General features: G+C 44.4%; 1 protein-coding gene across 3 annotated transcripts in view; it reads left to right on the top strand.

Annotated features, from left to right (window-relative positions):
- Positions 1-772: 772 nt before the first annotated feature.
- FAM65B (family with sequence similarity 65, member B) overlaps positions 773-13,987 on the top strand; it is a 33,579-nt gene continuing 20,364 nt past the window's right edge. For 2 of the 3 annotated variants that reach the window (XM_009878903.1, XM_009878904.1), the window contains exons 1-9: positions 773-891; positions 2,107-2,262; positions 2,883-2,961; positions 3,155-3,178; positions 4,207-4,260; positions 7,079-7,228; positions 8,134-8,197; positions 12,206-12,249; positions 13,563-13,688. In XM_009878903.1, coding sequence (XP_009877205.1) covers positions 791-891; positions 2,107-2,262; positions 2,883-2,961; positions 3,155-3,178; positions 4,207-4,260; positions 7,079-7,228; positions 8,134-8,197; positions 12,206-12,249; positions 13,563-13,688 — 798 coding nt within the window. In that variant the 5' untranslated portion in view covers positions 773-790. The remainder of the gene's footprint in view (positions 892-2,106; positions 2,263-2,882; positions 2,962-3,154; positions 3,179-4,206; positions 4,261-7,078; positions 7,229-8,133; positions 8,198-12,205; positions 12,250-13,562; positions 13,689-13,987) is intronic. The other variant, XM_009878902.1, reaches the window with a different exon arrangement.

The following is a 13,987-nucleotide window of genomic DNA, read 5'->3' as shown; positions in this document are numbered from 1 at the left end:
TGTGAACTACGGCACTTGTTTGCTATTTCTTTATGGGCAGCTTGAAACCACTTTGGTTTGGTGCAGATGCTGAGCTGGGCACTGGAAATGAGCACAGAGAGAGCAAGTGCTGAGCTCCCCTGAACACATGAAATGCAGAGCATGCAGTGCCTGGAGCATCATGGCAGAGAGCATCCCTCTCTCATCACAGCGTGCCGTGGCTGCGTGTACACCCACCACGTCTTCCTTCTCAGCAGCCAGGCTGGAGCAGCCACGGGGAAAACAAGCAAGGATCAAAGGGGAGCTGCAGGACTTGATTCATGCTGAATGAACTCTCTTTTAAAAATTTTATTATACATAATAACAGTTTGTGGTAATGGCAAATGCCCCCTAAGAGCTCAGCACTCCCAGAATAATCTCCAGGACACCTTGATGCAGCAGATGGGGACACCAGGGCTGGGGACAAGCATGCCAGGCATGGCAGAAATCAAGGATGGCGTTGGGATGATCATGCTGAAGCATCTGGTTTCTAGTCCCACATCCAGACCTTCTTCGTGTCTCTGGCACATTTTCAGTAGATCCTGGGCCGTAAGTCAAAAGGGAAAATGGGACCATTTTATTTTTTAGGTGGGATGATTTGGCCATGCAAGTTTCATGCCTTGGCTCATGGCCCCTCATGGGGTTCAGTTGACCCTTGCCATGGCTGATGGACACCAGGCAGTCCTGGCCTCACCACCCACCTCTCACCTTCCCTTTTCACTGACCTGCTTTCTGTTGTTTTTCAGGAATCTCTTCCAGGCTCCCTGAAATCATGTCAATAGGATCACATTCATTCTCTCCAGGAGGTCCTAATGGGATTATTAGAAGCCAGTCCTTCGCTGGCTTCAGCGGGCTTCAGGAGAGACGCTCCAGGCAAGTGTTGTGCTCTCTAAGGAGAATTTCCAAATCGGGCCCTAAAGGAGGGTGAGGGTGGAAAAGAAGCAAGAGAGGACTGCCTTCTCTCTCATTCTAGAACAAAGTCTTCCAGGCTAAAATTTCTCTATGTATTGTTTTTGTAATTAAGCTGTTACCCTCTGCCTTAGCTACCAAGTGCCTGTTTGCATCCATTAAGTCAGGGCTGCCTCACATGTCTCAAAGCTGTGAGAGAATTTCAGAGAATCATTTTAATTGACTGACCTATCCAGTGATCTTTTCAACATGCGAAATGTGCAGGAACATGATATACTTTCCACCGCCCCCAATTTAAGACTGTTGCTACCTAAAAGACATTTTTCTCATTGCCACATTGCTTTACATTCAAAACAGCTCTGTTTCTCTAGCAGGGCTGCCTTCATGTCCTGCTGGAAACAGGGAAGAAGCCTGGCTGCAGAGTCTTTCTGTGCATGGCCCTTTTTCTAGATGGGATTTAGGGCTCTGAGTCAGGCACTTAGCAAGTCATCCAGATGCCCCCAGAGGCTACTGTACAATTAATTTTAACTTGTGTAAAATCTCCAAGTGCCAGACCATCAGTTAGCAATTGGTGAGGAGGAACAGCAGGCAAAGGATCGCCTCGCATCATTAGCTCAAGTCAGTGATGATTATAGATGCTGACCTACCCCCAGCAGAATCACGAAAGAGGCACCCATATGCCGCACAACTACCCTCCCTTTGCCATATAGAGCTACCTATGGTCCATGCTCAAGACGAGCAGTGTGATGCCGTCCTCTAGACATGCTCTCAAAACTGAGCCCCAGTCAGCCTTAGGAGCTCCCAGGCTTTATGGGCTGCACTTTGTTTTTAGCACCTGAATGTAGCTCAGGCCTTTTCTGGCTGTGACTGGGCGACGCGAGGTAGGACAGGCATGGTATAAGACACAGAAATATCTGATGAACCTCTGACTCAGCCTGGTGCTTCCAGACCGACGTTCATATCTCAGTAAGGCAACTGGCACATCAAAAGCAGACAGTGCGTGTCTTGGGCTGCTCAGACCTCTTAACCTGTAAACAAATGCAATCCTTTAACTGGCAGGCACAGAAGCGGTTTCATTTCTGCTAGCAGAGATAATATCAGGAAGTTTCTTCAGGCTATGCTTCTTTGAGATCATTATGATTTATAGGGGTTTCCTCCTCTTTAATGTTCATTTTGCAGGTGTAATTCCTTTATTGAAAATTCCTCTGCACTCAAGAAGCCCCAAGCAAAGGTGAAGAAAATGCATAATTTGGGCCATAAGAACAGCACCACGCCCAAAGAGCCCCAGCCTAAAAGGATGGAAGAGGTCTACCGAGCCCTGAAGAATGGCCTGGAGTAAGAGCCTTTATCCTGTTTGTTGATTGAAGCTTTCTATGACACTTTAGAGCCAAGAGAAACATATCATAGAAACAGAGATCCTTAATGGAGGGGAAAAATACACCTCTTGGAGCCTGGAATTGTGACACTTACAGATCTGATAAATCTGGGAAATGGGACAGAGTCCCATTTCTGCTGCAATTGCTAGGAAACCTCTCAAAAGCTGGAATTTCAACATTTTTTTTCCTCCAAATTTCCTAAAGTCCTATCAGAGGCTTATATCACCTTTAAGATATCATCTCAGATGATAACAGGGCTTTTACCAGCCAGATACAAGGGCAGTGACTGGAAGGCACTAGACTGTAAACTACACAGCAGATTAGCTTACTTGAAACTGGTTGTTAAGTACAAGAAGAATACTGAGCTCTTATACACAGCTAAATAAGTAGCTCCTATTTATTCCCAGAAAGACAGCAGGGAGCTGCTTTTAGGACAGATCAGCGTAAATGAGTTTTTGTCTGAAAATGCATCCAGTGAGGAAAGCCATTTGTTGGGCAGATTTTCTTGTAGCGTGGTCAGCAGCCAGCTCGGTATGTGCTGCAGAGCTCATGCATCCCTTCTCTGGTTTGTGTTTACAGCGAGTATCTGGAAGTTCACCAGACAGAGCTGGATAAGTTGACTACTCAGTTAAAAGACATGAAAAGAAACTCACGCCTGGTACGTGTCATGCTTTTTCATTGTGTGGATGTGCAGTAACTTTCTTAGGGTGCTGGGGCAGCCAGGGGGTGGGAGTTTGCACTGATGCTCTTCTTCCCTTCAAGCCCTGATCTTGTTTGTGATTTCTGTTGACTGGCAAACGTTAGTTTCTCATGGTGCAAAATTAATCACAGTTTCACGTTTTCTGTTGCAGGGGGTACTGTACGACTTAGATAAGGTACGTTACTCCCTTTGACACCGTTTTGGCAAGGAAGTGTTAATATCTCTGCGGCGTATGTCACTGGCATGGGAAACCTCTCTTGGGCCAACACTGTTGAGGGAGAAGTTACCTGACAATTTGCACTTATGAAGGAAGACGTCCTGCTCCCCACCTCTTCCCAGGGGCTCTGGTACCTGTCAGGTACCTCCACCAGCCCACTGTACTCACTAGCTTGGCATCAAACTTACCCCATCAGCCCCTTCCTGGGGTTTGTTGAGTTAAACTGGCTTCAGGACAGGTACAGGAAAGGAGGCAAAACCCCTGCCAGAGGAGGAGAGAGGCAGAGGAGTAAGACCTTATTTCTGTCAGCTGCCAGCCATTAGATCCATTGCCTTGTGCAGCTTGGCCCTGCCAGCTCCAGGCGGGTGGGAGTCTGGCAGGGGCACGCCAGGCATGGCTGTGGGAGCTGGGTCAAGCCCTGGGGGCTCATCCCTGCTCCTGCCAGTTCTGGGGAAGGAAAAATAGAAAATAATTTTTCCCTGCAGGAAAAATTTTGGTGCAACAAAAGGAAAGCTTTCAAAGATGCTTGCTGAACAAATCTGGCTTTTTTTTTTTTTCCTTACCGCCAGTGCCAAGCTTGTGTTTGCTGTCAAAACCAGTTTGTTGAAAAAGAGAATGGGTTTTGAAATGCAGTACCAGATCAGTTTTAATACAGGTTTTCAAAGTACTGAAAATACTGTATTTTGGGCTGAAAAAGCTCTGAATTTTTTTTTTCTTTTTTTAAGAGTTCAACAAAGACAGAGAAATTGCATCAAAGAAAAACTCATCTTTTTGTTTATAAATATATTAGGTACAGAAGTCAGTGAGCTCCATTTTCAGCAGCAGATGGTAAGGTGGGACAGCTAATTCCAGATTCATGGGCAAGGAGACCCTGTGTGTTTTAAGGAGGAATTTCTCTGACTCATGGGGACTAACAGAGCTAGGGTGGAGGTGTCTTCCTGATTTATTTAAATGTGCCTTACCCTTTGCCTCTTTCCTTCTTTCAGCAAATCAAAGCGGTTGAAAGATACATGAGAAGGCTGGAGTTCCACATTAGCAAGGTAATGAGCACTCCTATCATCTTTCTTCTGCATCAGCCCCTATGTTACTAGGAAAACAAACAAACCCTTGGCCTCCTCTGCTGCGGGGAGGCTGCCTTGATGAAGCCTCTCCCAGATTCAGTATTTTTACCGCAATGGGCTGGTGGTCAGAGCCAAAAAAAGGGTTTCTGTGTGGTTTATAGCCCCTGGGGTCCAGCCATGCCCCAAGACACTCCCACCAGCTTTTAGGTAGAGAGAACACAGGGTGAGGCTCTTGCTGGGAAAAATCCATCTCATCGCATGCTTACTGTTAAACTGTAGATAGAAAAAGAGGTGCATCTGAAAGTAATTTAATTCAGCAGTTGTCTCTACCATACTCAGCAGCTAGATTGGATTTATTCCTGGATTTCACTGCTGACACTTTTACTGCATGGTTTAGGGCCTGCACCCACTTGATTTACATCAGTAAGAATATTTAGAAGAGGTACTTGTGATTTGTACTAATACGTTTTAGAGCTGGACAAATTCCACTGTGTGTATGCTCTTAGTTATAAACATATCTGCTAGCGATTAGATGCTTTTCTGAGCCTGACAAAAGAGTAAATTATTTTTGATGGATGAAATGTCTTTTGAGAGTCATTTGAAAAGTGTTCACGCAGCTTGAAGTGCTCCAATTGTGACAACCCATTCAAACCTTTTAATTTCAGTCTTCTCTTACTCTTGAAGCTGGGAAAAAAAAAAAAACAACAAAAGGTGATAGACTGAAATTTTGTTCCCTGAACTACCTTGTCTCTTGCTGGCAACATGAATGGCAAAATTAGAGCTTAAAGAACATTTCCATTCAAGTCCTTCCCACTTCACCCTGCTCAGAGTTAATGCTTTCTGGGATTATAATAGGACTGAAAAGCACCAAATGCAAGAGGTAACACTGGTCAGTATTACTCAAGCTTGCTGAGTGCATTGGTTCACTCTCTGTAACCCACAGCAACAGAGACAAAAGGAACTGAGTTGTGCTGCATTAAAACTTACTACCTTGGGCAGGTAAAGAAACATCTTTGTTTCTAATGATAGAGAAGGTCTTTTTCAGCAGAACAGAATTGGGGCCACGGCAATGCCTTCTGCCCTCTGCCTGCTGTAGAGGGAGCAAAGCAAGAAAAATGGGACGTGCAGCATGAGATCCCACGTATTTAGGAGGGCGGATGAGCAGTTCTAGTCGTGCTCACAGGGGCAGGACATCAGCGCCAGGTTAATGCTTCATGATGACAGCAGAAGTAAGCACCAAGTGACAGCTATTTATAGTAGCTGTCTTTAGCTTGCTAGTATGCAAGAGAAATAGGAGTGGCTATGACTCCAAGAAGCTTTTTTTGTAACTTTGAAATGGCAAAATGCTACCTGTGCCTCTGTTTCACTTTGCAAAGCAGTCCCGGTTTTGGTTAGAGATTCCTCAAGCCAGGGGCTTCAGCTGCCAGGAAGCCAAGTTGGCCTTGTAAAAGTCGACCTAAGGCTTTGGAAGCTATGGGGAAGACCAGTCCCATTCCAAACAAATAAGCAATAGCACTTTTTGTTAGAGGTTAAGCAGGCTTGGAAAATGGGATTTGGAACATGCCTGGATTGTCACATCAGGCTCATCTCTAATGCAGCAACACAAACTCGTAGGCTGAGGAAACGAAGGCACTGGATGCTTTCATAAGAATTTCATAAGAAATTCTGCTGTGAAAATCCACTGCTGAGCAACAAGCACCACAGGGGACAGGGCGATCACTTAATGTCAGAGATAACAAAGGAAAAAAATTATTCTGGGTAAAAGTCGAATATCATCCTGTCTTAGCAGGGACAGCTGCTTCTTTTCCTTTCCTTCTCCCCACCCTGATAAAGTCAAGTTAGAAAACCTTCACACCCTGTATCTGGCAGATTAAGTTTGTATAATTTTATATCACTATATGTAACTGGTATATGTATATATACACACACATATATACATACACACCAGCTATGCCACTGTAGACTCCTACTGAATTGCTCAGATGGTGTAAATGTATACATTCAGTGTGGAGATTAGAGAAGAAAGGGAAACCAAAGCGTGAGACACGTGTCAGTTGGTTGTGCTCTGAAGGTGAGACTTCAGACAGCGTGTGACTGGAGTTTGCAGAACTTCCAGAGTGCTTATGAAAAGTTGGGTGCCTAAAATGTGCTGGAGTTTAAGAAGATGACAGGAAAATTATGTCAGTGCCTAGTGGGCTGAAGTTCAAAAAACCTACTTAATTTGACATCCGCTGTTTCTAAGCCGTTGTGCTAATTCTGGCTATGACTCCTAGTTTCTGCAGGATGGGCAGTGAGAATTCAAAAAATCACTCCCTGCTTCCAATACTGCCTACTAATCAAATACGGCCATTTGCTAGCCTTGATCCATGGCTAGCATTAACAGTACAGAAGACATTGCTGGCCCTCTTAAATGTGCTGTTTAACATGTCCAGTCCCCTTTGGCAGCGCGGATCTTGCAGTTGCCTTTGAAAGAGCTTGTCCACGCTGATACATTTGAGAAGCTCATACCAATTGTACATAGCCCAGACAGTGGGGAAAGGGAGTAGCAATGGCTAAAGGCATGCAGGGGAAGCATATGAATTGCTGGCAGCATCTAGTGTTGCTGTAGTGAGATTTTTACAGTGGAAGTTGTTTTCATTTTGCATTTCTTTTTCATAGGCTGTAACAGTATCACAGCTTCGTTTGCTGAGTTTCCTCATAATGCGGATGACTTCATTGTTTGTTGGGTTTATTTTGTTGCATTCCTTTTGTTAGGTTTCGTGGTTATTTTTCAATTCACCTTTCTTACTCCCACTAGGTGGATGAGCTTTATGAGGCCTATTGTATCCAAAGACGTCTCTGTGATGGTGCCAGCAAAATGAAGCAAGCCTTTGCAATGTCTCCTGCCAGCAAGGCAGCTCGCGAGAGTTTGACCGAAATCAACAGGAGTTACAAGGAGTACACAGAGGTACATCCTCATCGGTTTAGTCTTTCACTCTTACACTGTTTGAAGGCCATGGGAACTTTGCCACTGATTTCAGGGAGAACTTCATCCAGATAAAAAAGCAAACTCAGCAAAGAATTATTATCTGTTTGTCTTCAGGTGACTACTTGATGACTTACAAAGACAGGTTACATGGGCCCAAAGAGTTCATTGAAATAATAATGTTTATGCTCTATGAAAGCAGCATAATACCCAGAAACTGCTGCACAAGTAAAAAGCACAAATCTGCCCTGAAACTGCAAATATTATATGTCCTTGCCACAGATTTTGGTATCTGTACACATGTGGGTTCTAGTCAACCCATGTGTGTACAGACACTTGCTGTATCCTGTCCAGTTTTACTTGCTGTGGTCAACATCTAAACAGGCACTAGATGAAAAAGGGTCTAGTAGTGTTGTAAATGTCCCAGCAGACAAGCTGTTACAACCTTCCTAAATCTAAAGGAAGAACTGGAGAGGGTCCAGTACCAGTCTCTCACAGCATTTTTTCTTAACGTAGCCCACATTTCTTGGGAGATTAAATGATGTAGGGAGCCGCTCTGGCAGGGAGCTGCTGCTGGCCCATGTCCTGGCTGGAGAGGACTGGGACAGTGACCAGGTCACGCTTTATGGGCCCTCTGCTAATGGGAGGATTAAGAGCGCAACAGAAGAGCACGGGGTCACATTCAGCCTCGGCGCGAGCAGGCATAGCTCAGCTGCCATATTTAGGGCCAGACCAAGCTAATCGGCAAGGATGGCTCTGGCAGATTGACTTCATTGCAAAATATTTTTCAGCTGCATAACAGAGTCTTTCAAACAGTCCTTAAAAAAGAAAAAAATTAAAGAAAAAAAAAGACAAAAGGTCACTCACTGTTCTCTCTTCCAATACAGAACATGTGTACCATAGAAGCAGAGCTGGAAAACCTATTGGGGGAGTTTTGCATCAAGATGAAAGGTAATTGCCTTTTCACCTTTCCCTTCTCTCTCCTAAAGAATAACAGTCACTGTGCACGTTAGGGAGGGCATCGAGACATGCCAGTGTGATGTGTATTTCTGATAGGTGTGGTTACCCCCACCACACCCATTGCTGAGCCTTCAGATCTCCAATTTAGACCCCCTACCCAGTGGAAAGGATCACAGAGCCAGGAACATCAAAGCTTACAGAGAGGCTTTTGGAGATACCACTTCTTGTTTCCAAGGCTAATTACCTCTCTCAAACACTCCTCTCAACAGCCAAAGCAATTCAGTTTCGAAGGCTGCTGTACCTTTTGCCTCTATTTCCATAATCCTTTAACAAGATGACTGGGAAATTATGTGAATGCCCAAAGAGCTGAAGTTCAAAATACTTTCTTTATTTGGCACCAGCTGTTTCTGAGTCCTTTACTTTGGCTGATTCCTGCTATTTTTGAATACATGTAAAAAAGCAAAGAGCTGGGGCTAGTTTACCATCGAAACACGTAGATAACTCAGTGGTGGCATTTGCCTTTCCGTTTTATGCCTTGCCTTTATGATGGTGGACTTTGTGGGTTTGAATACAATGGAATCAGTTTTTCCTGAGTCCTCAGTGACTCAGGTATTGCTAGCGCTGTTATCTCTTTAAGAGTCAATGTCTTAAAGCAGAGATTGGGAGGAGGGGATATCTTTTTTGGATCTTCAATCACTGGCATGAAAATAGTTCTCTAAAACAAAATCAGCATCGAAATATTCATGCATGCTTAATTCTTCACTTGAAATCTTGCCATTTAAAAACCCACAGTACTGCTGGTGGAGTTTTTAAAGCTCACAAGTCTTATACAGGGTTTGGATTCTGCCTGCCTTGTCACAGTTGTGAGTTAGTTGTGTCCCATGGTTGCACTGCATGAGATAAGATCTGGCTTAGATTAAGTTAAAATAGTTACTCTGTGCTCCCATTTTAGAGAAAGCAAGTGCAGCAGCTGTTCGAGTTCTCCTAGATCCAGCCCACAGCACCAAACTTCAGTTTTTAAAACCCCTCCAGTAATCTTCAGTACTGGAAAGGCAGTCAGAGATGCATAGATCTAAATTTACAAAATGGATGCACAGAGACTGTACAACACCAGCAGAACCGTGGCATGGACTCACTGAAGGAAACATGAGGTCAGGCAGCATAGAAAGGGAATTGCGTCAGGTGCCCCAGCATGTTTCTTTACTTGCTGTAAATGCAGTGCAATGCACAGTTCCTGACAGCTATTGCAGAAGGTGTCATGGTGTCACAAAGGACTGGGATGAAAAGACCTGGCCCCTTCTCTTTTGTATGTCCAAATACTCCAGCAAAGCACGGGGGCTCTGAAGAAGCAGAGCACAAACCACAAACAGCAGCTGCTTCTGAACGCAGTTCTTGTAACGTAAAGAAGCCCGAGATTAGAAAATGGCAAAGAGAAATGCCATTAAGTATTCTCTAATTAGGACATGTAAGATTTCTATTTAGATAGTTTCCCCTAGGAATAGGAATCCAATAAAATGATCCAGCCATTGCTTTTGCTAAAGCTCACAACAGCTCTAGCACAAAAGCCTGCAGATCACACAGCACGATTCCCCCTTATGTTATACTGCAGCATATCCAGCTGACTTTAGGATCTAATTTAAAATAAAAGCATTCCTATCCCCAAAGCTTATCTGTTCCTAGCCACTCCAGTGAAAGTTATTTTTATTTTGTGCCCTCTGTCACTTCCACTGAAAGCAAGCCAACCTACACAGTGCTGTCAGGAAGCAGGGGATCCACACTGTGTTTTTGTGACTGATTTTTTTTTTTAAAAGCCTAATAATTTTTCAACCTTGCCATCAGGCTTAGCTTACTGCTCAGGATTAATCAGCAGCTGAAATTAAATGGGGAAACCCAGTGTGGACATTTAAAGTTCCTGTATGGAATCTGTGTGTCCTGTACTTCCTGGGGAAGTGCCCCTATACCTGTTGGAAGAACCAGGACAGCAGGAGGTGAAACACTCATGCCTTTCACACAGGGAGAGCCATATGCTGGCCTGATGCTCTGGGGGCTCTGCCACATGGAGCTCAGCACCAGCAACCACAGTCCACATATCCAGCATCCTGTATGTGCTGCATGAACTTCAAGTGGCCCTGCCACCTTGCCAGAGCCACGTATTGACCCTATCCCCTAATTATTTGTGCTGACACTCCTGGAGCAATTTCCCAGAGCAGTGTTCTATCCCATCTGTGTTACAAGCCGTGATTTTACAAATGTCTGACATTTGAAATGGCACAATAGAGCCATCAGCACCTGCCAAGTGTTTAGTGTGCAAAAAGAGACTATGAAAGTACTCCTATGAAAGTACGTATCCCCTGTAATCAAGTCAGTGCTCAGCCTCCTCTTCATCAGGCTGAGGAGACTTGACTGGCCTGGTTGGTCCAGTCACCACTCACAGACCTCAACTCTGGACAATGACCATGTGGAGTTTTAGCTATGTTTTCTCATCCTCCCACCCCATCCACTGAGAAGAGAAGAGGCCTTTTTATTTTCCTCAGATGCTTTCAGTGATATGTCCCAGCAGAGATCAAATTCGCTTATAAAAGCATGGCTGGGGAGACAGAAGAAGCAGGGGAGTGCTAGTAAGCTTAAATTATTTATAAACAGTAAATAAAGTAGAAAGGAATTGGTAATATGAGCTCTGGGCAAGGGCCTCTCTGTTCTGCTGAACAGTAAGAAAACTCTTTTCTGGTCAAAGAAATGGAAGAGGAGAGGATCAGCAGCTCACAGGGACAGCCCATGACTCCATGCTGGGATCTATTTGCTCCTACAGTCCAGCTAGTTCAGCCTGGTAAATAAAGCCAACACTAGGGTTCATCATACTTGCCTTGATTTTAACACACCCATATATGTTCAGTCATGGCATTTTAGGGTAAATGCAGCCCAAAGACCCTGGCGAGTTTGTTTTCATTCCTTTCCCTGCCACAGCCTTTAGGTTTCATCGGGCTTTGCAACACTAGAAGCATAGTTTTAGTCTCACCCATGCAAAGCTGGGTAAACTTATACCAAAACAAGTGCAGTAGCTACCTATTGCGGAGATCTGTGAGAAAGGAAAGGTTCCCTCTTTGGTCAGGTTAATGAAAAACAACCAGTTGAATCCTGTAAAAAAACAGGACGCAAGGCCAGGAGAGGGACAGTAACTTCCCTGGGATTTCAGCGTGGTCCTTCAAGAAACTTTAATTTCATACGTAAAGTGCCAATATAGAAATAGCATCATTGTGTCTTACTATATTTTTTTTTAAAAAATAATTAAATAATGAAGAAAATATATACCAAAAGTGCTTTGCTGCACTGCTTCTCCCCCTCTGGGAAAAGATGGGATAAATCTTGTATTACAGGCATCAGCCATGTTTTGTGATCTACTTACTGTTGAAAGATCCTTGGATGGTAGGGAATTACAGTGTTATGGAAATGCCAAACAGAAGGAGCCCCTCTTGTGTTTCTGTTAGGATGTGCTAAAAAGGAATCTGTGTAACAATGCATAGCTTGATCTGATTAGTGTTAGAGCAGCTCACCTACACCTCATGTTAGTAAGGGCGTTACGCTGAGTTTCTGAAGCCAGATGACATCAGGCAGCTGTTTCTTCATTTTCTGTAATTGTTATATAAGAGGAAACTTTGAGCTCCTGTAGGAAAAAAAGCTGGAAAGTGCAAAGAAAGCACAATTTAATGAATTTTATACAACTACCCCCCAAGAAAAGACAAGAAAAGAGAAAGAAAATTAAGATGGGTTAACTGGGGTTAGTCTGGGTTTGGAGGATGCAGAGGCAGCAATAAGGGTGGTAGGGATTACAAACCTGTCTCGCCTGGGGTTGGTGGAGGGGCTGCGGGGGGCTGCCTGCCTGAGCACAGTCCTGTCACCCTCGGTCTTGCACCCCTGGTACCCCCTGCACCCCCTTGCCCGGCACTGCTGTGCGGGTCAGCCTGGGCCCTCCCTCAGCCCCTCCGTGTATTTCCTTCTCAGGTCTGGCTGGCTTCGCTCGGCTCTGCCCGGGAGATCAGTACGAGGTACGTCTGCGTGGGTTTACGGTTTGTTTAGTAACAAAGGAATTAAAAGCAAGGCAGATTTCTTGCTGCTTTTTACATCACAATGAATAAAATACAGCACCCCAAGAAACAGCTTCTATTTTTAATGTATATGTTCCGAAAAACATTGCAGTTCTCTTTATGCCTCCCTAGATCCAGAATACTGGGGGATGGCTATTCAAATAACTAACAGTTTTGTGGGGTTTTTTTAATTTTAAAATTATAAATTAAAAAACAAACAAGAAAAAACCCACAAAACACATGCAAAACAACCTTAAGTGTCTCCCAGAATAAGGGCATGCTTCTCACTGTCTTATTCATGACAAACATTTCTAATTTCCTTGGAAAAAAGCATATGCCTCATCTCATGCCCAAATTGAACAAGTCCTTGCCAGTATCCTTCACTGAACGTTTAGACTTTACTTAATCATAAAACAGAGTACAGAATAACCATTTCTTGAGACCCAGATGTTACTTGCTTTTGAGGCCATGTCAGAGTCTCTGGTCACTGCAGCATTCAGTTGAGAATATCAAGAGCAGGTTATTTAGAGATGGACTAAAATAAAAACATCGAGCTCTATCCAGAACAGAGCTAACTCTGCAAGAAATTTGCAGCAGCTTGATAATGGATCCTTCCCAGCTGTCTTGATCACTGATTCATTTGTTCCACTCCGGTTCCCCATACAAATCTCTCTTGCCCCTCTCACGCCTGCAAGCAGCATGTGCTTCCTCTGCGAGGCCAGTTAGTTGGTGCGGGTTTCTTCCAGCCAGCCCTGCAGCCCAAAATGGGCTTTGCTGCTCCTACCACTTCAAATTGTTTCAGTGCACGTGTAGGTCTCATTCATTTCCATCATCAGCCAGCCAAAGTCTCACAGCTGGGGAGGCCTCTGGTAGGGGATGGTCAAAAGCTCACTTATCCTCTCTCCTGCCTGGGGAGCAAGTTGTACAAGTTAGGAAGGCCACGAAGCCTTTCATCCTGCCCTCCCAAATCTCCTGCCCACCTCCGCTGCTTTCCCTGTAGACAAAGATAAAACTCCCGCAGCTTCTGTGTTATGAGTCATCGAGTTATGTGAAGGTGAAAGCTGGGGCAAGGAGCTCATTACCGAAAGGAGCGGTTATGAGAGCTGGGAGGCAGGATAGACCTTTTCTTTTTAGCTTGGTGGGAACCAGAAGGGCAGCATGTACACCACTAACCCTTCCAGTCTACTTCAGACCCTTTCCCCAATTCTTTTTCTGGTAGTTGTGCATCATGAGACCAGATTTCTCAAGAAAATAAGAGGATTCTTCTTTTTCAGATTTTCATGCGTTACGGTCGCCAGCGATGGAAACTTAAAGGCAAAATAGAAGTGAATGGCAAGCAAAGCTGGGATGGAGAAGAAATGGTTTTCCTTCCTCTCATTGTTGGATTGATCTCCATTAAGGTACACAATCCAGAATCACATGCCTTCTCAGGCACCATCAGCAAAAATGCAGCAGCAGATCATTACTCTCTTTGGAAATGAGCGTTCGTTAGTATTTCCAGCACACCTAATAGAATGAAATGCTATAGTATTGTCCAATCTAGATGTTACAAGACTAATCGGTTCAGGAGTCCTGTGGGAGAGGTTGTCCTAACTCCTCCCAGACCTTGCCTCACATCACTCTCCAGCAACTCGGATTATTTGCACCAAAGCAAGGCAACATTGGAAACCTGTTTGCTAGCAGTACTCAGGACAACAGC

The sequence above is a fragment of the Apaloderma vittatum genome, unplaced genomic scaffold (assembly GCF_000703405.1).
Source record: "Apaloderma vittatum isolate BGI_N311 unplaced genomic scaffold, ASM70340v1 scaffold12561, whole genome shotgun sequence".
NCBI classification, from domain to species: Eukaryota; Metazoa; Chordata; class Aves; order Trogoniformes; family Trogonidae; genus Apaloderma; species Apaloderma vittatum.
The sequence above is the reverse complement of the archived record's forward strand: the minus strand, read 5'-3'. Positions and strand labels throughout refer to the sequence as shown.